We start from the raw sequence: 25,832 nt of genomic DNA on the forward strand, positions 1-25,832 counted from the left end.
ACATCAGAACAAGCTGCCCTGGAGGCCGAGGTTTTGATCTTTGCCTTAAGAAGGTCCTAACTGTGGTTCCAGAGGGAGAAAGGGGGAAAGGTTTCTACTCCCCTCTGTTCCTGTTCCGCAAGCCAGACAGTTCCTTTAGGACTATAATTAATCTTAAGTCCCTCAATGAATTCTTGGTTATACGGCCGTTTAAAATGGAAACAATTAATTGAACAATAAAATTGTTGTTTCAAAACTGCTTTATGGTGGTGTTGGATTTAAAAGATGCCTACTACCATATACCCATTCATGCAGCTCATCAGCGCTTCCTCAGAGTGGCGGTTCAGTTAAATGGGTCAGTTGAACATTTCCAATATGCGGCCCTCCCCTTTGGGGTGGCAGTCGCTCCCCGGGTATTTACCAAAGTAGTAGCGGAAGTTATGGCCCATCTAAGGGAATCTGACATTCTAGTAGTACCCTACTTAGATGACTTCCTGATTATAGGAAAAACGGCAAAACATTGTACGGAACAGCTACAGAGGGCAATGTCTGCCCTGGAGCGGTTAGGATGGCTGCTGAATATCAAAAAATCTCGGTTACAGCCGATGAAAATCCAGCAGTTTTTAGGCCTGATTCTAGATTCTGAGAAACAGGAATGCCGTCTGCCTCCGGAGAAGCTTGTTCGCTTACACTATCAGGTCCTAAACGCTTCCAATAACCCCACCATGTCCCTCAGGAAAGCCATGTCCCTTCTGGGTTCCCTTTCCTCCTGTATCCCAGCGGTCCAGTGGGCCCAGTTTCATTCAAGAACACTTCAGGGCGAGGTTTTACTGCATCAAAGAATCCTCGGAGGTTACTTAGAGGGCCAGCTAACCTTGTCCCGAAACACAGCGGAGTCCCTAGAGTGGTGGCTGGACAAGGATAATTTATCCAGAGGAGTTCCCTGGGAATTCGACATATCCCGCATAGTCACTACGGATGCTAGCCCTTCCGGCTGGGGGGCTCATATGGGTGAGGTCGTGGTCCAGGGCCTATGGGACCAGCACCAGATAAATATGTCATCTAATTTGAAAGAATTGACAGCAGTAGAACAGGCAGCTAAGAAGCTACTTATGTATCTGCAGGGCCATCATGTGCGAGTGCTCTCCAACAATCAGGTCACCGTGGCTTATATCAACCACCAAGGTGGGACTCGTTCCAAACCCCTGATGAACGTGGCAGAACGGTTGTTCCAACTAGCAGAGCAGCATTTTCTATCTTTGACAGCGCTACACATAAAAGGGAAAGAAAACATTATGGCAGATTTCTTAAGCCGCAATCTGCTAAGGCAAGGAGAATGGTCCCTAAACATCTCGATCTTCCACCTGATTGTACAAAGGTGGGGACAGCCAGAGGTAGACCTCTTCGCCACCAAAGAAAACAGAAAATTGAGACTATTCTGCTCCCTAAATCCCAGAGAGAACCCCCTGGCGGTAGATGCCTTTCTGATAAAGTGGGACTTCAGGCTGGCATACGCCTTCCCTCCCCTATCGCTACTACCCTTGGTGTTGAGAAAGATCAGGAGAGACAGAGCAAGGGTTATAGTCATCGCCCCATTTTGACCCAGGAGGGCATGGTTCTCATGCCTCAGGACCATGTCGGTGTCCGATCCTTGGGTTCTTCCGGACATCCCGGATCTCCTATCCCAGGGCCCAGTCTTCCATCCTCAGGTGGCTGGCCTACCTCTGACGGCGTGGAGTTTGAGCGGGCACTCTTAAAAGATAAAGGCTTCTCCCCAGACTTAATTAATACCCTTCTTAAAAGTAGAAAAGCCATTACTACCAAAATCTGTTAGAATTTGGAAGAAATTCCTTCAGAGCTCGGGAATAGTCGCTGGGGGTTCAACACCTATAAATCAGATCTTAGAATTTCTTCAGAAAGGTCTGGACATGGGGCTTTCCACTAGTACTCTTAAAGTACAAGTAGCAGCCTTAGGGGCCCTTTTTAGCTGCAACATCGCGGGTAATTACTGGATCAGTAGATTCATTAAAGCAGCAGGAAGATCCAGGCCGGTAGTGAAGGATAGATTCATGCCATGGGACTTGAATCTAGTCCTCACGGCCATGACGGAAGCTCCATTCGAACCTATTTCATCAGCTTCCATAAAAAACCTGTCCCACAAAGTAGCCTTCCTGGTAGCTCTGACATCAGCTCGCAGAGTAAGCGACATCCAGGCATTATCTAGGCGTCCTCCTTATATACAGATTAAAGATGATAGGGTAATACTCACACCTGATCCAGCGTACTTACCTAAGGTGGTTTCTAACTTTCATAGGACTCAGGAAGTAGTCCTTCCATCCTTCCTCCCTAATCCGGCTAATAAGAAGGAAGAGAAACTACACACCCTGGATGTTAGGAAATGCCTTATAGAATATGTGGCAGCTACCGATCCTTGGAAGAAAGATGATGCCCTGTTTATTTCCCACCAAGGCCCTAGGAAAGGTTATAGAGTGTCAAAGAATACACTAGCCAGGTGGATTAGAGAAGCGATTTCCTTAGCATACACCTCAAAAGGCAGGTCGCCACCCGGGAAGCTGAGGGCACATTCCACCAGAGCCATGGCGACCTCGTGGGCCGAGAGATCAGAAGTCTCCATCAACCAGATATGTAAGGCGGCTACTTGGTCCTCTCCGAACACCTTTTTTAGTCATTATAGGCTAGACTTGGGTGCTTCCGCAGACCTCTTTTTTGGGATAAGGGTTCTGCAGGCTGTAGTCCCTCCCTAAATAGTTTTACTCTCTGTAATTCTCTCAGGTGGTGCTGTCATGGATGACCGAATAAAGTCTTAGTCACTCACCGGTTAACGGTATTTTTCGGTGTCCATGACAGCACCCGTAGATTCCCTCCCTTTAGTTTAATTTGGGTGTGCACTTCTTCCTCTTATACGTACACGGGTAATTTAAATTGTGTATAGTATTATGTATAAGTTATGCTATTAACCATTGTGGTCCTCTGTAATCCAACTGATGCGTGGGAGAGGTGCCGCCCTTTTTGTATCTGTAGGTTTCCTGTTCCTAAAGGGCGGATCCCCTCTCTCAGGTGGTGCTGTCATGGACTCCGAAAAATACCGTTAACCGGTGAGTAACTAAGACTTTTCCACTGCTTGAGGGACCAATTCTGGAGGTTTCTACACCACTCTAAACGCTAAAAGCAGCGGTTTTTGAATTGCAGCTCTTCCGTGGAATCCAGATTTGTGCAGCTCCCGACGAACAGTTTTCGTGGAAACTGGGTTCTGTAGGTGATCATTGAGCTCAGCAGTGATTTTCGGAGCTGTGGTCTTGCGATCCTTGCTCACAATTTGCTTTAGAGTCCGACGGTCTCTCTCAAGTCAACTTCACCTTTCGGCCGGACCTGTGCTTTGCTGCGGACGTTTTCCCTTCTCTTTCAAATGCAGTCATTACTTTGGAGACAGTACCTCATGACACGCCAAACATTCGGGCACTTTCTGTCACACTAGCGCCGGCCATATGAGCACCAACAATTTGGCCTCTTTGAAAATCCGAGAGGTCTGCCATTGGTATCAGGTTCTCATCAATGTTCTTCAATTCTGCAAAACAAACAGTTAATTTACATACACATATCACATAGCACAAATAATCAAAGACAAAACATTACCATATGTCACGGTTTGCATGTTTATAACATGTCCGAAGATTATGATGCCAAAATGTTAGGTGTTTCCATTATTTTGTCGAACCCCTGTATACAGTCATATGTAAAAGTTTGGGCACCCCTATTAATGTTAACCTTTTTTCTTTATAACAATTTTGGTTTTTGCAACAGCTATTTCAGTTTCATATATCTAATAACGGATGGACTCAGTTATATTTCTGGATTCAAATGAGGTTTATTGTACTAACAGAAAATATGCAATCTGCATTTAAACAAAATTTGTCTGGTGCAAAAGTATGGGCACCTCAACATAAAAGTGACATTAATATTTTGTAAATCCTCCTTTTGCAAAAATAACAGCCTCTAGTCGCTTCCTGTAGCTATTAATGAGTTCCTGGATCCTGGATGAAGGTATTTGTGACCTTTCCTGTTTACAAAACAATTCCAGTTCAGTTAAGGTTGATGGTCGCCGAGCATGGACAGCCCGCTTCAAATCATCCCACAGATGTTCAATGATATTCAGGTCTGGGGACTGGGATGGCCATTCCAGAACATTGTTTTTTTAAATCAGATAATTTTTATTAAAAGTTTTTGGAAATGACAGGCATGTACAACTTACAACATGTTATCAAACATCCCCATCCCCCATAACCCCCCCTCCCTTTGTCCGATGGCATGGACTGGTACATAGCGAATAGACCAATTATAACACACAACCAAATCGCTTGAGAAAAGGCAAGAAACAACCTATAGTAGACCACCTCCAAAGCCCACCCACTAATCCAGAAGATTCGAGGCAACCAGGCTGGGAATCTTCAACCATCCCTCCCATATTTTCCCAAAAATATGCGGCACACCTCTCCTAAGATACACAGACTTTTCCCTATATAATATATGGTTCAACCTATTAATATATTCTTTTCTTGAGGGGATTTTGTCAGAAATCCAGTGATAAGCTATCAGCTTTCGGGCCACATATAGCATTCTGGCCACAGCAATTTTAAGATATTGGTCCCCTCCCACCTCATCAACATAACCCAGAACACAAATCATGGGGTCCCTGGAAATATCCTGTCCCGTGACCAAGTGTATAAAGCCAAGGACCACGATCCAAAATATCTGCAGGCAAGAACATGTCCACATCATGTGTAAAATGTCCGCATTATCTATTGTACACTTGGGGCACCTTGAGTCCGACCGCAACCCTCTATTGAACAACCATTCGGGAGACCTATATGTCCTGTAGAGGACATATAGCTGAGACAGGCGTCCAGGCTCACTAAGAGACAATCTGGGAATCATCTGTAGAATCGAGTCCCACTGTTCCACTGATATCGTACCCATCTGTTGTTCCCACTTTATCAGTGCGCCAATAGGATGTTTTGACAGGACCTGTCCAAGTAAACCACCATACACCATTGAAATTAGTCCTCTGGTGGTCCCTTGCATACCAAGCCTATGAATAAGGACGTCATGGTGTATGGTTAGGTCAACTTTTTTGCTCTGCACCATATACGCGTGACGCAGCTGCAAATATTGATAAAACATAGAGCGTTGGAGGGGAAATTCCCGTCCCAGTTGCTCGAAAGTTCTAAAAACCCCTCCCTCCACCAGCTGCGACACCCACCATATGCCAATCCGCCTCCAGTGAGCAAAGCCTCAGCGTTTTCATACATGGCAAATGTTGGTTGTCCCATATGGGGGAGTACTTTGTAAGACCGCGTAGTCCTCTCAGCTGCCTTAGCTTATCCCATACTCTCACCATCAGAAGCACCGTAGGAAACCTAAATGCAAAGGATCGAAATCTACCCGACTCCAGACTCGACACCAATGATCCCCGTCCCACTAGAAATTGAAGGATCTTCCGACCTCCCACCAAATCCGCCAACTCGCCCTCCATCCCTCCTGCTACATGTTGGCACTGGGAAGACAAAAAATAAAGCCATGGGTTGGGCAATGCAAGTCCCCCCTCATCCTTAGGTTTTTGCAGGTGTTCAAGTTTAATTCTCGCGCCTTGTCTCAGCCAAACAAGCTCTCTAAAAATCATGTTAATTTTATGAAACCTGTTCTGAGGAAGCCAGACAGGGGAATTATGAAGGACATATAAGAGTTGCGGCATAACTACCATCTTCAACAGGTTCACTCTTCCCACTACGGAGAGGTGTAACTTTGCCCAGGCCTTAACCTTCTGTTTGATCCTGTCCAACAACGGGACAAGATTTAAACTCTCATAATCTGTCAACTTATTGGATATTTTTATGCCCAAATATTGAAGGGACGTTGCAACCGGCACACCTACCACATCGCAGGAGCTTGAGTCCAGTGGGAGGAGCGCAGACTTCTCCCAGTTAATAACCAGACCCGAGACCTCCCCAAACGCCCCAAGAAGTGTCATCGTGTTTTGTAATGATCTGTCCGCGTCCGCTAAAAATAACAACAGGTCATCCGCATATAGTGCTACCTTCTCCTCATGCTCCCCATATCGAAATCCCTCTATGCCAGCATCCGATCTTATCCTCGAGGCCAACGGCTCCACCGCGAGAGCAAACAGCAGCGGGGATAAAGGGCATCCCTGCCTTGTTCCTCTATGAAGTGAAAAGGGGTCAGACAACTGACCATTAGCCCTCAGCCGAGCACTCGGCTCCGAGTACAAGAGCTTAACCCAGCCAATAAAGCCCGGGCCAAAACCCATACAGTGTAGCGTCGCCCATAGATAGTCCCACTCCACACTATCAAATGCCTTAGCGGCGTCTAGAGACAGAACCACCCTCTTCCCGGCATTATCAGGCCTCACCTGCATATTCAGATATAATCTCCTAATATTCATAGCCGTCGATTTGTTGGGCATAAACCCCGTCTGGTCAGGGTGTATTAACACAGCTACTACCTTTGAAAGTCGAATGGCCAGGACCTTCGCTAAAAGTTTAATGTCTAGCGTCAACAGGGAGATGGGCCTATACGACGCAGGCAGAGCTGGGTCCTTGTCCTTTTTCAACAGCACGGCAATGACAGCTTCTCGCATAGACGGTGGGAGAACACCCCGTTCCAGACTATCATTAAACACTGTCAATAGAGCAGGGAGCAATACCGTTCTATACCGCTTGTATACCTCAGCTGGCAACCCATCTACCCCAGGAGCCTTACCATTGGACATGGTTCCCAGAGCCTCCTCCAACTCGTCCAGACCTAGAGGTCTATCTAGAGAGCGTCTGTCCTCAGGAGTCAACCTTGGGAGATTAGCAGCCTCCAAAAAGGAAACAACATCCTCTGTCGGGGCCCTAGCATGTGAGGAATACAAGTCAGCATAAAAAATCTCTAGAATTTTCAAAATCCCCGGTGCGTCAGTGATAAGTCGCCCATTCACATCCTGAAAACCCGCTATAGCCGCCGACCCTCTCTGTGCCGATGTCACGACAGAAAGCAAATGCCCCACACTTTCCGCACTCTCAAAATACTGAGTAGATTGAAACAGCCGTTTTTGCGCCGCCACCTCCAAGGTCTGTTTGGTCACCTTTGACTGCGCCTCCCCCAATCGCTTCCGAGTGGCAGGTGTGTTCTGCGCCGCAAGGGCCCTTTCCGCATCCTCCAGCTCCCGAAATGTAAGTTGTGATTTTGCCCTAGAGGCGGTCTTTATTTTAGAAATCTCTCGTATGAACATTCCCCTCAAGTATGCCTTTAAGGCCTCCCAGACGATCCCAACAGAGGCCGAGCCTCTATTAAGATTAAGGTATTCCTGCAACTCAGGGACAAAGCCGCCACTCCGATCGACTAGCTGCAGCCAAAACGGGTTAAGACGCCAGAGAGGTCTATCATTCCTCCCGTTCCCACCCCCCGAAAGCATGACTGAAACAGGCGAATGATCAGATACCGTCCGCGCCAAATATTTAACCTCTAAGGTTTTACCCAGCATAAGATCATTACCCCGGGCCAGATCAATGCGAGACAGGGAAGAGTGAGTAGAGGAGAAGCACGAGAATTGACGGACACCAGGGTTCATTCCAGAACATTGTAATTTTTCCTCTGCATGAATGCCTGAGTAGATTTGGAGCGGTGTTTTGGATCATTGTCTTGCTGAAATATCCATCCCCTGCGTAACTTCAACTTCGTCACTGATTCTTGCACATTATTGTCAAGAATCTGCTGATACTGAGTTGAATCCATGCGACCCTCAACTTTAACAAGATTCCCGATGCCGGCATTGGCCACACAGCCCCAAAGCATGATGGAACCTCCACCAAATTTTTCAAGTGTTCTTCTTGGAATGCTGTGTTTTTTAGCCTCCATGCATAACGCCTTTTTGTATGACCAAACAACTCAATCTTTGTTTCCTCAGTCCACAGGACCTTCTTCCAAAATGTAACTGGCTTTGTCCAAATGTGCTTTTGCATACCTCAGGCGACTCTGTTTGTGGCGTGCTTGCCGAAACTGCTTCTTTCGCATCCCTCTCCCAAACAGCTTCTCCTTGAGCAAAGTGCGCTGTATTGTTGACCGATGCACAGTGACACCATCTGCAGCAAGATGATGCTGCCGGTCTTTGGAGCTGGTCTGTGGATTGTCCTTGACTGTTCTCACCATTCTTCTTCTCTGCCTTTCTGATATTTTTCTTGGCCTGCCACTTCTGGGCTTAACAAGAACTGTACCTGTGTTCTTCCATTTCCTTACTATGTTCCTCACAGTGGAAACTGACAGGTTAAATCTCTGAGAGAACTTTTTGTATCCTTCCCCTGAAAAGCTATGTTGAATAATCTTTGTTTTCAGATCATTTGAGAGTTGTTTTGAGGAGCCCATGATGCCACTCTTCATAGGAGAATCAAAAAGGAGAACTACTTGCAAGTGGCCACCTTAAATACCTTTTCTCATGATTTGATACACCTGGCTATGAAGTTCAAAGCTCAAAGAGGTTACAAAACCAATTTAGTGCTTCAGGAAGTCAGTAAAAAGTAGTTAGGAGTGTTCAAATCAAGAAAATGATAAGGGTGCCCATACTTTTGCACCGGTCAGATTTTGTTTAAATGCAGATTGCACATTTTCTGTTAGTACAATAAACCTCATTGGAATCCAGAAATATAACTAAGTCCATCAGTTATTAGATATATGAAACTGAAATAGCTGTTGCAAAAAACAAAATTGTTATAAAGAAAAAAGGTTAACATTAATAGGGGTGCCCAAACTTTTACATATGACTGTATATCGCTGCTCAAGAAAGTTGTCATGATGAACAGATGAGCAAATTTCCTGAAATGCATTTCTGGTTCAATTCGTCATGAATTAAAAGTGCTCCATTTTAAGCACTGTAAAGCAAAAATGTCCTTAGTAATGTCAAAGTGTCATCAGTATATATGGCAGTGAGTCCACACATGAAGTGTGGTGGTCAACAACCCGAGTAATAACACACTGCAGTGTCAGGCTTTTTGTGCTTTGAAATTAAAAAGCAGTCCAAAAATTATCCCTTTTGGCGGGGGAATATGTCTGTCAGTGTGCGTGTGTGTGTGTGTGTATATATATATATGAGTGTCTATGGGAAAAGCAATCTCATTGCAAACGATCCAAAAATTATACACTTTTTGGGGGTTCAGCAACATGTTTGGGTGTTTGGAAAGTAAAGAAGCAATATGTTCTGTCATTCATAAAATGTAATAATGTTATTCAGAGCAGTTTCTGGTTTGTTCTTATATTTACCCTGTGCAGAGTAGAATTCCTTCCCAGCAGTGCAGAATGGAACATGATGGACAGGCAGGAGATGTGCAACTGTATAGTGAGTGGTAGCAGCAGTGCAGTATGGAACATGATGAACAGGCAGGAGATGTGCAGCTATGTAGTGACATTGGTAGCAGCAGTGCAGTATGGAACATGATGGACAGGCAGGAGATGTGCAGCTGTGTAGTGACAGTGGTAGCAGCAGTACAGTGTGGAACATGATGGACAGGCAGGAGATGTGCAGCTGTGTAGTGACAGTGGTAGCAGCAGTGCAGTATGGAACATGATGAACAGGCAGGAGATGTGCAGCTATGTAGTGACATTGGTAGCAGCAGTACAGTATGGAACATGATGGACAGGCAGGAGATGTGCAGCTGTGTAGTGACAATGGTAGCTGCAGTACAGTATGGAACATGATGAACAGGCAGGAGATGTGCAGCTGTGTAGTGACAGTGGTAGCAGCAGTGCAGTATGGAACATGATGAACAGGCAGGAGATGTGCAGCTATGTAGTGACATTGGTAGCAGCAGTACAGTATGGAACATGATGGACAGGCAGGAGATGTGCAGCTGTGTAGTGACAGTGGTAGCAGCAGTACAGTATGGAACATGATGGACAGGCAGGAGATGTGCAGCTGTGTAGTGACAATGGTAGCTGCAGTGCAGTATGGAACATGATGGACAGGCAGGAGATGTGCAGCTGTGTAGTGACAGTGGTAGCAGCAGTGCAGTATGGAACATGATGGACAGGCAGGAGATGTGCAGCTGTGTAGTGACAGTGGTAGCAGCAGTACAGTATGGAACATGATGGACAGACAGGAGATGTGCAGCTGTGTAGTGACAGTGGTAGCAGCAGTGCAGTATGGAACATGATGGACAGGCAGGAGATGTGCAGCTGTGTAGTGACAGTGGTAGCAGCAGTGCAGTATGGAACATGATGGACAGACAGGAGATGTGCAGCTGTGTAGTGACAGTGGTAGCAGCAGTACAGTATGGAACATGATGGACAGGCAGGAGATGTGCAGCTGTGTAGTGACAATGGTAGCTGCAGTGCAGTATGGAACATGATGGACAGGCAGGAGATGTGCAGCTGTGTAGTGACAGTGGTAGCAGCAGTGCAGTATGGAACATGATAGACAGGCAGGAGATGTGCAGCTGTGTAGTGACAGTGGTAGCAGCAGTGCAGTATGGAACATGATGGACAGGCAGGAGATGTGCAGCTGTGTAGTGACAGTGGTAGCAGCAGTGCAGTATGGAACATGATGGACAGGCAGGAGATGTGCAGCTGTGTAGTGACAGTGGTAGCAGCAGTGCAGTATGGAACATGATGGACAAGCAGATGATGTGCCGCTATGTATTGAGGCTGGTAGTGGCAGCAGTATAGTTTTGTACAAAATGCACAGGTAAGAGATGTCCGGCTGTGTCAGGGCAGTAGCACTAACAGCAGAAACCGTACAGTATGGAACATGATGAACAGTCAGGCAGAAGCATTAATTGGCCAGTTATAAATTGCCAGTCTCCATTGCCATCAATGGCCGATCTAGTCATTGCTGGCCCTCATTACCCACCCTCTCTAACAGGCCATTTACTGCCATTAGTCTATTCTTCTGACTCAAGGGTCAAGACGTGCGCCAGAGAGAGGTCCATGTACGACTGCACCATTTTCTGTTGTGCGTCAGGTTGGCTCAGTGAATATGAACTGCTGATTCATGCTCAGATTTACGTTGTGTTGGCGGCTGCTGCTTTGGCCCCTTGTAGCGGTGGAGAGCGGCCTTCCTGCCATACATGCATCCAGCAGGCGTCTGCACGGTGAAAGCTTCTAGAAGCTCAAAACGGAAACTATCCTGGGAATAAGGTAATTATGCCTCCCTATCGGAAGCAGGGAGAAAATTCCCCCATTTTGCTTTTCTAACAAGGGTCTAACAGCACGGCTGTGTGACAGTCATTCCTGTGCGTGATGCTAACAGTGTGCAGGTTACCATGTCAGCAGCCCAGCGTGCAGCTTGCCATTCTCCCCGTGTGAACAAGGGCCCTGTGGTTTCATCCTCCGCCCTGCACTGTGATGTTTGGTCATAGCCGACGGCATCATCATTCACCTTGTCATCCACATTTCTTATCTGTGCATGTGAAAACTGCTTGTCTTCCATCTCAAACCCTCTTAGTTCCTCGTCCTCCTCCGCTTTGTCCCGCAGGCGGCTTTCTCTCTCTGTGTGTCCAGCAGGGGGATGACATTGTTGACACTACTATTGTTCCTACCCACAAATCCGGTGGCTTTTTCTAATGAGCAGAGAAGACTCGTGTCCCTAATCTTAGGATGACTCCTTTTCCCTGTGTCCGGGAGGAGGAGGTGGATAAGCACCATGGGAGTGTGGGACCAAGACCTGCCCAGCTGTGGAGGTGTCGCTAGAACCAGGCCTGGTTGTGGTGGTGCGTAGTGAAAGGTGCCATGTAGACCCATATGTGTTGTCCGTGTCCTGAATTGTTGCTTCACGTTCAGATGGTGGTGCTCATCTTGCCACACAGCGTTTCTAGGAGTGATCCCTGGTATTTGGGGGTGCGAGGCAAGCGGGGTTTGTTTTTGTTATTTTGCGAAATAATGGTGGCTTGGCCTCCTCCATTGTGGCTGAGTCACATCAGCAGTGAAATTCAGGAATTGGTAAAGCATCGACTGCAACTACTTCAGTTGACACATCATCGGATGACTGGGCACGTATTGTGGTTTTGTTCATTTTTTTTTCATTAGTTTTTGACCTATGTAGGCGGCATTCTTTATCACCTCTTCTCATGACATCACCTTGTCACCTTGATTTTGTTCCCAGGACTGTTCTAAGGCCGGGATCACACATGCGAGGAATACGAGCAAGTCTCGTATATTAATCCCCGGCACTGCCGCTGGCACTCAGGAGCGGAGTGTGCTGCTCCATGTATTGCTATGCGGCCGCACGCTCCGCTCCTGAGTGCCGGCGGCAGCGCCGGTTATTAACATGCGAGACTCGGCTGTATGCCTCGCATATGTGATCCCGGCTTAATAATCACCATCTTCATCATCCCTGCAAAATGTCTTGAGCACCTTGCCCAATGTCATCCCCACCTTTGAGTTACCCCCAATGTTACTTGCCAGCACCAATACTGCATTTGCCATGACTACTACAACCAAAACATAGCTACAGCCATGTCCTCCATCTCATTTTTGTCCAAACTCACTGAAGGCATCAACAGGAACCCCATCCTAAGACATTTCTTCACAGTCCTCGGAGTGCTGAAACTTAGGAGTAAAGAAGGAAGCTCACTAGGGTTCAGTGAGGACAGAGGTGATGGAATAAAAAGACCACAGCGGAAATGAACTTTTGCAATGAGTGGTCTGAGCACCGGTGATGGTGTCTCTGCCAGAGGTAACATCTTGCTGCTGTGACTGAGATGATGAGTGAGCCATCCAGCCCCGGTGTCTTTGGCTTCCTCCGCAGTAACACTCCTACTAGATACAACTGTTACCTGCTTCGAGTCGACAGTGTTGCTTCTGCTGTTTGCTCTACAGCCTCACACGTTGATCCTGGCAGACGGCGTGAACCTGCACTGGTTACTGAGTGCTGTGCTTCACAACCTGCCACAGGCTAAACTAGAATAGACCGTGGTGTGGTGTTTACAAGACATTTGCAGAAAATTCAGCAATATTGGATTTAGCAAAAGTAGATATTGGAGAGGTGAAAAGGAGCAAAGTGAATTGCAGCACTGACGACAGCAGTTCATGGCCTAACACGGTGTCAGCGACTCGTATCTCTCTCTCCCCCGCTCTTTCACGTAATTAAACCTGTGTGTTCACTTATCACACACTAACACTCACAATGTGAACTGTGTCTCTCTGACTGAGCTCTGAGGTCCTCTCTCCTATCCACATTCACCTCAAAATGGCAGCAGCTTCTCGTGATTGGACATTTATAAGAAAACACCGTGTGCACTACTGTAGTGGTGCCAAGTTAGGTTCCTAAACCATGTATGATAAAATGAAAACCTGGCACTTGTTTATCCACGTCCAGGAGGACCAGGCTGCGCTGATATTTTCAACTATTAAGATTATCCTGCGTTACAGCAGCATTCTGACCATTTGATTACTGGCGTTATCAGTGAATAACATAAAAAGCGCCCTCCTTCAAGCTACCATATATACTCGAATATGAGCCGAGATTTTCAGCCCAAAAAATTGGGCTGAAAGTCCCCCTCTCGTCTTATATTCGAGTCATATACAAATGGGGTCAGAGGGGGAGGGGGGGCGGGGGTGTCAGGTCATACTTACCCGTCCTGACGCTGTGTCTTGAGCCCCCAGCTTCTCCCCGTGCTCTCTCTTCCTGCCTTCAGCGGTCACGTGGTGCCGCTCATTAAAACTCATGAATATGCGCATATTCATGAGTTTTAATGAGCGGTACCACATGACCGCTGAAGGCAGGAAGAGAGAGCACGGGGAGAAGCTGGGGGCTCAAGACACAGCGTCAGGACGGGTAAGTACAGCGATACTCACCTGTCCTGCGTCCATGGCTGCTTGCTGCTGTCTGTCATCGGTCAGTGACTTCAGACAGCAGAGGGCGCGGTGACGTGATTAGTGCGCGCCGCGCCCCCTGCAGTCTGAACGTCACTGACTGATGACGTGGCAGATAGTGGTGAGCAGCCATGGACACAGGACACGTGAGTATCTCAGGTGTCAGCAGTGACACCGGCACCTGACACCCTGCGACAGAGAGGTGAGTATGTCATTTTTTTTATTTTTACATGCAGCAGCATGGGGGCAGCATATGGGGGAATAATCTGGAGCTTCTTCTGGGGTCAGCATATGGGGGAACAATCTATTGAGCTTCTTATGGGGCAGCATATGGGGGAACAATCTGGAGCTTCTTCTGGGGTCAGCATATGGGGGAACAATCTATGGAGCTTCTTATGGGGGAAACATATGAGGGAACAATCTATGGAGCTTCTTATGGGGCAGCATATGAGGGAACAATCTATGGAGCTTCTTATGGGGCAGCATATGGGGAAACAATCTATGGAGCTTCTTATGGGGACACCATATGTGGGAATAATCTATGGAGCATTTCCCACCCTAGACTTATACTCGAGTCAATAAGTTCTCCCAGTTTTTTGTGGCAAAATTAGGGGGGTCGGCTTATACTCGGGTCGGCTTATACTCAAGTATATACGGTACTTTCAAACATACTAGCACGTAACTGATGAAGGTCTATATTGACCGAAACGTTTTCTGGTACAATAAACTGCCTCACCAAGCATCAAGTTGAGTGCCAGGTTTTCATTTTATCATATGTGGACATTTATAAGGGCCATGAGTGATCAATGCCCTCTATCGTATAGTCCCTCATTAATGGCGGGCTTTGGTGTAAGGTTAGCGGAACTGCAAAGCATTATGGGAAACCATTGGGTGGTGACCTTGGTCATGTGATCCTTGTGTCTTATCCTCTCTGTAACGTGGCGGAGGCCATTTTAGGTGAATCGCAGCTCTGTGGAATCCTCGATCTACGAATTTTGAAACCTTTCTAGCAATCTGTGCAGATTCGATGCCCTCACGTCTAGTCTGGATGTGTTTATCAGGGATCTCGTAAGCAGAACTTGTAACGTTATGATATTGCTCGCTGATCCAGGGATTCATTCTGATTCGGAGTCGAAAATTTGTTTTCCCCCATGTCGAGGAAAATTGGTTTGTCAGTCACGAGGGTTTGCCGTGCTCTGGATAATAATCTTTATATGCCGCAAACATGTTCCCCAGCAACTAATAGGAAATGACAGGTTAGCGGACTAATAAACACATGAAACCCCAGGAGCGAGGAGCTGATGGCAGGAACGTGGACTCTGCGAGGAGTCGACACTACACAATCCATAGAACGCGACGGACATTGATATTTCGCAGCTTGATAGCGGGCAGGCGGGCGGCTCCTCCGTGTCTCACACAAGCTGTCGGATTTGATGGCGGATGTCGATTCCTGTTACTGATTTTCTTCAGGCAAGAAGTTTAATCACTGAAGTCAAAGATAGGATGATGGTGCGGAATTAAGGAGGTTAAGTCTCGATCTAGAATGGCGGAGGCGAGATTGGGTGGAAGGAAGCAGATTGTAATCCTCTAATATGTGACATCACTTTTATATGGTGTCTAATGATATTATTTGTGTCTCCACACACAGGATTACACAATAGTAAAGAAGACAAGTGACTGTGTGACTCCCGCCAGTCGTCTCAATGAGTCAGGAGGGCGGAGCCTCATTACAGATCCTCCCCCGCATTCCCCAATACATGAGAGGAGCAATAAGAAGATCCTAGAGCTCACCAACAAGATCATTGAGCTGCTGACCGGAGAGGTGACTGCTGGGACATTATACAGGACCGGCACTGGAGGATTCTGGGTAATGACTGTATCCTTATATGTGTCAGGTTCCTGTAAGGTGTCAGGACGTCACCGTCTATTTCTCCATGGAGGAGTGGGAGTATCTAGAAGGACACAAGGATCTGTACGAGAACGTCATGATGGAGGACGACCGGCCCCGCACATCACCAGGTGAGTTGAGAGACATGTAGGAGTCTTGCTGCTCATTACTGTTGGCCAGGGATTGTGTCTACTGAAGCCTGCTGTGTCTCACCTGAAGAGGTGGATCCTCAGAGCCTTTTGAGTGAGAAAGCTTTAGTGCAGCACAGACAGATAATAACAGCAGCATCTAAATGGTTAACAGCCAGGTATTGGGTATTATCATCCACGTGTGCAGGGAGCTCATCTCCTGAGTGCCCTCTATATACAGTCACCAAACTTTGCATACATCATTAGTTCAAGCTAATATATATTACACTCTTTGATGTATTTTATCAGAGAATGCATCTTCTTTCTCCACTTATCAGCATCTTCCTCCCCCCTTCGCCTTTTGAATTTCTCATTCATTCTGCCCAAAACAACTCCAACCGTGCCAAGAAAAGATGCTAACAAAGTGAGGTGTCAGACTACACGTATTATAGTCTACTGTTATGATTGAGTCACCGTAGGAGGCAGACACAAAAATAGAAGCTACGTCCAGAAAACCAGAGAAGTTGGCAACTATCAGATTGCAGACCCCTGAACCTATCAACACAACTAGCAGTAGCCATGGGGGGTTCCTACGATGCCCTAGACCCCTCGATCACAGCCGGAGCGCTAAATAGCCTAAAGACAGAAAAGGAAATCTAAACTGCCCCAGAGCAGACCCCAAAGTACAAGGCAGCCCCCAACATATAATGACGGTGAAGCAAGATGAAAAAACACTCACACAGATAGAAAAATAGGCTGAGCAAACGATGGGGCCCAAGCTAGCTAAACAGAACAGGAAAGGAAGGTTGCTGTCTGCAATCTGCCAAAACCCTATCAAAGACATAAGCCAACAAGCTGATATGAAAAAAGACCCTGAAGCAGCTAGGCTTCAAAAACTAAATCAGCACTCAGGTATTTTCAGAAGACAGAGCTAAAGGAATTCAGCTCACCCCAGCAGGGAATGGCAGAAATCCAGAAAAACAAAGCAAACAAAGTCAAAGCACAAATGCAAAAAGCCGAGCAGAAAACTTAGCTTTAGAAGAGCAGGAATTCAGACTGGTCTCCAAGGATCCCACAGAGAAATCACCCGCAGGGCAGAAGGGCGTCGGCAGCCTTATATCCAGTCAGTAACTCCACTCAGCCAGTCATCATGATCAGGCTCAGGTGTTTGATAATCAGGCTCACTACCTTTCTTTACCAGAAGAGGGAGTTCCTCGGGCCTCAATAGTGAAGGGGAAAATGAACTCACAACAGTCTACGGTGAGGAGAGGGAGGGGAGCAGAAGTCGAGGGAGACGTAAAAAGATTCTGCTAAGCTTCCTAACAAGTAACTTATCTCACCTAAGAGCTGGATTCACATGTGCACTGCTGAGTACTGCCTTATAAGTTCATCTATGCTGCTGCTTCTGTCGGTGTGATAACTAAGGAAAAAGAGCCAGAGTCAATCTGTGTTTATTGTGATTGGGAGACATCTTAATAGCGAGTCAACATCCTCCAGCTCGGTCGCTTGCAAATTCAGACATGGCATTGTGCTTGCAGAGGGGAAAACTGTTGAAAATGCAGAATACTAGTCAAATAATTGCCAGAATTAGTGCTTTAACCCCTTAATGACCGGGCCAATTTTTACAATTCTGACCACTGCCTCTTTATGAGGTTACAGCTCTGGAGCTTCCATGGATCCCGGTGATTCTGAGAATGTATTTTCGGTACATATTGTACTTCATGTTAGTGGTAACATTTCTTTGATATGACTTGCGTTTATTTATGCAAAAAATAAAAATTTGGCAAAAAATTTGAAGAATTTAGCAATTTTCAAACTTTTCATTTTTGTACCCTTAAATCAGAGAGTGATGTCGCACAAAATGCCCAAAAGTGACACCATTCTAAAAACTGCACCCCTCAAGGTGCGCAAAACCACATTCAAGAAGTTTATTAACCCTTTGTATTACCAACTGTTTAGCAATAAGGTTCGGATACGGCTTTAAAGAAGGCACCACTTGGATATGACACAATTTTATTATACAATGATTAATTTAAATGATAAAGCACCAAATTAATGACATATATGACAATGATATAGCAATTACAGGAAATAGAAAGTAGTAGGATATTGCGTATACTTATATATTCAAGCTACAAAGATTTTAGTACATATACTCACATCAGAAAGAAGAAAAGAAAAGAATCTTCACTAGGGGCATTTACATCATTTACGTCATCTGTCCGGAAATACTTCTACTGGAGGAGCAGTCAGCGAAGACAGAGAATGCTTTCCTAGGATCTACACTGTGGCGCTCACACATGTCCACAAGCTCCTGCCTTCAGTGACTGCTTCACCAGCTTTTATATGCTTTAAACAAAAGGTTTACACAATATAATATTGTGTAAACCTGAAAATACACAAGTTAGTTGTCCGATGTTCCAATCACATGACAGTGGCCAGCTATCATCAATAAATAACATCAAACAAATCTTGTGTCTTCGGACTATTTACTCCTGTCCTGATACTTACATATGATAAGAACAAAGTTTCCAACAACTTTCTATGACCAGAGCCCTAGCACAAAATATATATTTCAGACTATAGTTAAAGAGATCTTTAAGATTGAATACACTATAATGGTTTCAGATCGCCAACTATATTTCTGGTTCTATATTAGGCTTCCCCAGCTAAATTTCTATAGCCTTATGTAAAAGAATCTGCAATTGTCTATATGCCTGGTCCACTTTTAACCCCCATATGACACAAATATCAGATGATGCCTTGTCAATATACTCGCACCATTCACTGCTCTTAAAATTCAAGTAAGTCAACAGCGCACACAAAGGTTAATCCATTCTAGTAATCCAGATTAGACATACTGTTTCAACAAGCATTGTCTTTTAGTATACTCAACACTAAGGCTGCAGTTCAATAGCCATTGCTGGTCTGACCTCATGAACTCTGGTTTCCAAGAATTGGATATGGGGCCTTCAAATGCTGACATTTCAGGTTAATTTCAATATGGACTAATCAATATATTACAATATGTAGGCTATAAGATATCCATATTTTTATTAGCACCACACCCTTCAGGCGCTTCACGAGAACTAAAGCAATATGGAAGGAAAAAATGAACATTTTACATTTTTTCACAAAAAATTTACATAGCAACCAGTTTTTTTTGTGTGCAATTTCTCCTAAGTACACCGATACCCCGTGTGTGGGGGGAAAGCTACTGTTTGGGCGCATGGCAGGGCTCATAATGGAGGGAGCATCATTTGACTTTTTGAACCCAAAATTGGCTGGAATCAGTGGTGGCGCCATGTTGCATTTGAAGACCCCTGATGTTCCTAACCAGTGGAAACCCACCAATTCTAACTCCCAACACCACAATCGTAACTCCCACGCCGCGACCGTCAGTAACTCCCACGCAGCGACCATCAGTAACTCTAGCCCCAACCCTAGCCCTAATAGGAAAATGGAAATAAATTTATTTTATTATTTTTCCCTAACTATGGGGGTAATAAAGGGGGGTTTCATGTACTATTTTTTTTTTTTCTTTTGATCACTGTGATTGGGTCTATCACAGGGATCAAAATGAACCAATTGGAGAAATCTCCTATTGTTGCCCAGCGCCGGCCGGCAGATCTCAGCGGGCGCACTGCACATGCACCAGCCATTTTCTTCCCAGAAGAAGACGTCGGTGGACAGAGCTGGAGGGACGAGGGACACTGCAGGTACCTGGGTGGCTTGAGGGACACCATTTCTCTCTCCTGTGATGTGCTAGATCATATCAGAGGAGAGAGAAATAAATGTGAAATCTGACTTTTAAAAAAAAAAAAAAAAAAAAAAAATTTTGTAGTTGCTGCTATTTGGTGAATAACGGTGATCGCAACACTGGGGATGGTAAAAACCGACCTGAATCATGTTCTCTGGGGTCTCCTCTATGAGACCCCAGAGATTTTCCGACACTGGGGTGGGCGCTTTAACCTTATTTCTCAGCGCCGTTAAAAAGCGACGCTAAGGAATACATACCCTTAATTGCCGCTGTTAAAAGGCGTATCGGCAGTCGTTAAGGGGTTAACTCACGTACACAAAATACAAATTTTGCTGAAACGTTACCTAAACGTATAGTTACCCTTTAATCAGGGCTGCGGAGTCGGTAAACTAAACCTTCAACTCCTCAATTTCCCTGACTCCCGACTCCACAGCCCCGGTCACTACTGACTTGGACGTAAAGCGCAGCACAGATTCATCTCAGCTAAAAGCCCAGATCCTGAGATCAGGAACAGATCGGACCTTTATAGGACATTTCGGAACTTTCCCAAATTCTTCTGAAAACATTTACATCTCATCCTGCATTGTACTTCTGTACCCAATGATATATTGTCGGAGTTGGTCCTTTTTATACCGACTCCAGAGCCCTGCTTTTGATTAAAAATGCTTCCCTCAAACGTATATGAACTTATATATGTTAAAGGGAATCTCTCACCCCATTTTAGCCCTATGAGCTGCCGGCACCGCCATCAGGGGCTTATCTACAGCATTCTGTAATGCATTCTGCAATGCTGTAGATAAGCCCCCGATGTAACCTGAAAGAGAAGAAAAAAGAGCTAGATTTTACTCTCCCAGGGCGGTCCGGGTCCGGTTTCGGTCCGATGGGTGTCACGGTCCGGTGCCTCCCATCATCTAACGGTGACGTCCTCTTCTTTGCTTCCCATCGCGGCTCCTGCACAGGCGCACTGCTCTGCCCTGTTGAGGGCAGAGCAGAGTCCTGCAGTGCGCCGGAGGCGCGATGGGCAGGAATGAAGAGGACGTCATTGCTGCAAGATTGGAGGCACCGGATCTGACCGCAACGCCCTCCGGACCCAAACCGGTCCTGGACCGCCCCCGGGTGAGTATAATATAACTCGTTTTTCATATCTTTCAGGTTACATCGGGGGCTTATCTACAGCATTACAGAATGCATTACAGAATGCTGTAGCTAAGCCCCTGATGGCGGTGCCGGCAGCTGATGGTCAGAAAAATTGATGACAGATTCCCTTTAAGATAATGTTCTTTGGATTGATTCTCCCTCTTGGTCTGTCCATTACTTTGTCATTTATGGTAAGCAGATAAATGAACAGATCCCTCTAGAATTTTGAGACAAATTGTGCTCCATGGTCTGGGATAATACAGGGAGGAAGACTATGGAAACAGAAAATATCACTGGAGAAGACGTTAGCCAGCTGAGGGTCAGGACAACCTCAACATCAAGCGTGACATCTTGGAAAATCATCTACCACAGCCTAAATGGTTGGAAACCAAACAAAGAAAAATGTATAGAGGAGGGTTCAATTTACACTCGCCCTTACAAATACTTTTATTAGATATATACATAAAACATTAAGCAGAAAACTCTCTAACCAAGACTTTAGCGGAAGATCAGTCCTGTACGTTGGAAAGTGCAGCCACCGTAGATCAGATTTGATGCGGATGCTTGAAGGAACTGAGAGCCGAGGAAGTTGAAGGCCAAGTATACATCTTCACCTCTCAACGATTTTCTGTCTCTAAAGCTCTCTGCCAAAAATAATTCACTTGGGGCCACTCCTCACTTCTTTCTGGCCATCCTGGAGTCAAACATACTGCGGAACTTCTCTCTTGGTTCTAATGGTGGCCTTCATCGGGACAAGATGCTAAGAAGTTCTTTACATCTTTCGCTCCTCTTGTCAGTCACCTCGTGGTCCCTTATAACCACTACACACTCCACCAGAACCTCGGTCTAAGATAACAATGGGCTCTGTCATAGACCTTCCTGTTGTGTGAGGGTTTATTACCATTTTCTAGTTCAAAAAAGTCCCCTTAAAATACTTTTATTAGGTATACATAAAAACAATATACAAAAACACGGTGAGATCATTACTAACACAAAGGTGCCTCACCTAAAAGAGGACAAGATGCCAAGGTCATTCAATCAGGGCAGATAGATAAGGTCTTCGTGTTCCTCGTTAACCCTAGGTTCTCCCTACCTGGCTGCGGAGATTCATATATGAAATGGCGCCCCCTATCAACATAGACGGGCCCTACAAGCCCTAACGTGCACCCTTTCTAGAGACTTTCCACAGGACTGATCTTCTGCTAAAGTTTTGGTTTAGATACAGTCGGTCACCTTTTAGATCTGCGGTGGAGTTCAGGCCTCGATGTGTCGAAGCTGTTTTAGTCACACAAATGAGACCAACAATATTAGATAAGTGGATTTAATGTTATGGCTAGTCATTATATATGGGGGAGAAGGTTGAGGATCGTCTTTTGTAAATATTGAAGGCGGCTGTCCACTGATCCATTAATGTTTATCCCACAGATGGATCCAGGAGGAGAAACCCACCAGAGAGATTGTCCCGTCCTCTGTACTCCCCGGATCGTCCAGAGGAGGATCACAACGTCCCAGAGAGTCATCAGGTAGACGACGCTGAGCTCTCACCAAAATACGACCATGACGTAATCGAACCAAAGTTCATCTTAGATTATTTTTATATTTTAAGGTCGTGGTTATAGATGATGAAGAAGAGGAGGAGATGGAGGATGATCTGCCGTGTAAGGAGGGGAGACCATCACTGGTTGTAATAGAAAAAAAAGAGCAGTTTTTCGTGATCCTACCCCCATCACTTGGACACATACAGACAATCTATTCACTCACCGTGTGTTTCCTACAGGTGGACTTCCTACCGAGAGATGTCCCTGTCCTAGGTATTCCCCGGACCATCCAGAGGAGAATCACCACGTCCCGGAGAATCAGCAGGTAGTCATGTTTTCATACCCTTATAGATTGTGTACATGGAGGTTTTTTTGTTCTTTAGTTTTCCAGCAGAATCTATTGGAAAAATACGCTCAAAAGACTGAATAGATTTACAGAAAAGTGGTTTTACAATGGTATTGAGTCATTTGAGCTATTTTTCAGGCGTCTTTTTGAGCAGCCCCTCTTAAAATAAAAAAGAAACCTTGAAAATGTCCGTGCACACAGCCTTAGTCTTTGGCTGAGGTTTGTAGACAAATGAAGTGGATGACGCTATCTGTGGCCATTCTGAACATTTTCTCAGGTCTTACTGGTTTCTTATGTGGATCTGTTAGATGTCTCCATCTGTGCTGCATTAGTCTGACGTGTTTCAGTTGGTATTTTAGGGTGAAGATCTGACTATTAAAGTGGAGGCTGACACAGAGGATGAGTGGATACGGGACGATCCACCTGGTCATGATGAGGAAACCATAATAAGTATGTAGTAATAAAGTATGTAATAAATCACTTCTGAGGAAAGTATAAACTGCGACCAAAGATGAAATTCTAGGACATTTCTTAAATATATTTTGTTAACAAATCCGATGATGATCGTGAAAAAAAAAAATGTTTTTTTCCCAGTGAGTGCAAGATCCGGTTAAGTTCTCTTTTCGGGGAGACATCAATGACGATTGGGCAGGGGAGGTTTCAGATCTGATTAGGAGGGGGGTAAGCAAATTCATTCACCTGTTTCGCAGTCTTATTGAGCTATTGGTCCATAAAATACAGTTAGAGAATAAAATCACCGGCATCATCAATGTTCCTGATCATGCCGTCAATAGTTACCGTAAGTACAATCGTGTTGTAATAATTTACCAATGCATCTCAATGGGGCAGTGAATCGGTGACATATTTTCCTGCCCTGCTTCCAGGATTCTGAACTCCACAGTAAGATATGTAATAAAATGTCTGTGTTATACAGGCCAAGTGAAAGAGGAGGAGGATAAAGCTGCTTTGAAAGGGCTATTATGCAAAAAGAGGACATAGCTGTGTGAAAAGGGTTAACCAAGAATAAAGGGAGCTAGCTGCATGTAAAGGGCTAAACGGAGTTACAACACAGGCTGGAACTGACACGTTTTATCTCTGATATTTCTTCTCCCCTTCAGCTCCCTCCTGCTCTTAATACACAGAAATCGTCTTCTATTACTTAATACATCACTACATATCAGTCTGTTCTATGTCATATATCTGTGTGCCGTGCGACAGCAGCTCAGATACCTTGTGACAATCCCTTCTAGCTCATACTTGTATCTCAGTGGCATATCTGTCAAGATGGTGAGATGGTGGAGAGACAAATGTAACTGACTTCAGCCTTCTACCTTTAAAGGCCCAGAGCATGTATTACTAGTGAGGAGCGAACGTGCTCTGAGGTGTTATCTGAGCGTGCTCATGGGCTGACTTCGGCGTGCTCGAATACTATGTTCGAGTCCCCGTGGCTACATCTCTCACGGATGATCGACAGCCACAACACATGCAGGGACTGTTTAACAAGCAGTAGAACAGCTGCGTGGACTCAAACATAGTTTTTGAGCACTTGGTTAGCACTAGAGCATGCTCGGAGAACACCTTATCCAACCACGTCCACTCATCACAAATTAGAGAGGAAATATATTTTTCTCCTTCGCCTCATTGGGGGACACAGATACTGTGGGTGCATGCTTCTGCCGCTAGGAGGCTGACACTAAGTGAAAAAAAGAGGTTAGCTCCTCCTCAATCGTATACACCCTCGCCCCTATTGCGGGCGGAACTAAGTTTTTTGCTTAGTGTCCATGGAGGCACACACATCTGGTTTTGCTCCAGACTTTTTTTTTTCTGTTTTCCCATGAAGATGAGACAGGGGCGACGGACCCTATTGAAAGGGTCCGATTTCCCCAAACCATCAACGGGCGAGCACGTGCGATTGTCCCTCCACGTATCCTCTCCCGCGACGTGGGACACAATGCCGGACTTAGCCCTGACCACCCCTAGGTATTGAAACCATGGGCTGTACAGAGGCACAAGACTAGTCCGTGCGGCCCCCACTGCTCCACCAATGCTTAGACTGCGGTGCTGCAAGGCGGTGGACGGTCCCTCTCCTCACCCGCTGAAGGGGTTAGATGGAGCTAGGGTGCCTGCCCCGTCCTATTTTGTCAAGGCCCCTTCACATACCTGAGCTGGGAAGCTGAAGAGGATCGTCCGTGAGGAGAGGGCCTGGGAGGGCTCCTGCGGCGAAGATCCGGGGCTGGAGCCCTTAGCTGTCAGATGCCACCGGCCAGTGGCTGCAGGTGCGGAGAAGCCCGCGTCAGTAAGTAGCGGCATTTTTTGTGGCGCCATGGAGCCCCCCGTTCCCCCCTGTCGGGCAGGGGATAAATTGAGGCAGCGGCTTTAGCCGAAGCTAGGCCGCGACCGGAGATCCGCCTTCGGGCCGCGCGTCACTTCCGGCGGCCCGTCCCCCCAGCCTGGGCGGCGGGGGATAAATTTAGTCCCCGGTTTCGGACCGCGGCTAGGCCGCAGACCCGGAAAGACCCGGTCCGCCCCACAGCTGGTGGCGCGCGATTTTTTGTGCGGAGGTGTCCAGGAACGGGGGGGCACAGGACTGGGAATACAGCATGTACGAAGAGGCAGCATGCATCTCTTGTCGGGCTGCGTTTCCGCGGGCGCAGAGCAAGCGATTATGCAAGGCCGGCGACTCCAAACGTGCCCAGGAGCCCTCCCCTGCGACCGAACCCACAATGCTGGTGTGGGCAAACCGCAGAGGACAAGGCTCGGCATCCCCGCTGTACAGCGCCCGGAACACGACTCCTAACAGAACCTCAGTGTCCGTCCTCCCCTGCGACCGCGACCAATGTGCCAAGCCCCCCAGACTGGGTCCTATCACTGTCACAGTTCATGCAATTGAGTCCCTTGAGGCCTCAGATGGGGGCGGGGGGGGGGACAGTGGTGCCGGCCTTAGAGGGGACCTCCACCTCACAAGAGCCTCTCGCCTGCAGGGGCCGCTCTCATTCCAGGCAGACCCGATGGAAACGAATCCACATGATGTCGCCTAGTCCATCCGGTCGGTGCCTTGGCATCCGTAAGTTCTGCTTCTCGCTCCCCGTCTCCAGTGGTTGATAGCGAGCAGACCTCAGAATTCGACTCAGACGAGCCCCTTGACCTCGATGCTCCAGCGTCATGTGAAACAGTGGAC

The 25,832-nt window shown here is 46.4% G+C and overlaps 2 protein-coding genes across 3 annotated transcripts in view; both read left to right on the forward strand.

Moving 5' to 3' along the window:
* The window catches only part of LOC141091589 (oocyte zinc finger protein XlCOF8.4-like), a 30,455-nt gene extending 7,828 nt beyond the window's left edge, over nt 1–22,627 (forward strand). The window contains exons 3-8 of one of the 2 annotated variants that reach the window (XM_073577255.1): nt 15,506–15,679; nt 15,764–15,876; nt 19,445–19,592; nt 22,196–22,293; nt 22,377–22,428; nt 22,548–22,627. In XM_073577255.1, the coding sequence (XP_073433356.1) occupies nt 15,506–15,679; nt 15,764–15,876; nt 19,445–19,592; nt 22,196–22,293; nt 22,377–22,389 (546 nt within the window). In that variant the 3' untranslated portion in view covers nt 22,390–22,428; nt 22,548–22,627. Of the gene's footprint in view, nt 1–15,505; nt 15,680–15,752; nt 15,877–19,444; nt 19,593–22,195; nt 22,294–22,376; nt 22,429–22,547 lie in introns of both variants that reach the window. The other variant, XM_073577254.1, reaches the window with a different exon arrangement.
* LOC141091590 (uncharacterized) overlaps nt 1–25,832 on the forward strand; it is a 127,259-nt gene that overhangs the window by 92,440 nt on the left and 8,987 nt on the right. The window lies entirely within an intron of this gene.

The sequence above is a fragment of the Dendrobates tinctorius genome, unplaced genomic scaffold (assembly GCF_039654945.1).
Source record: "Dendrobates tinctorius isolate UK_male_01 unplaced genomic scaffold, ASM3965494v1 ptg000055l, whole genome shotgun sequence".
Lineage (NCBI taxonomy): Eukaryota > Metazoa > Chordata > Amphibia > Anura > Dendrobatidae > Dendrobates > Dendrobates tinctorius.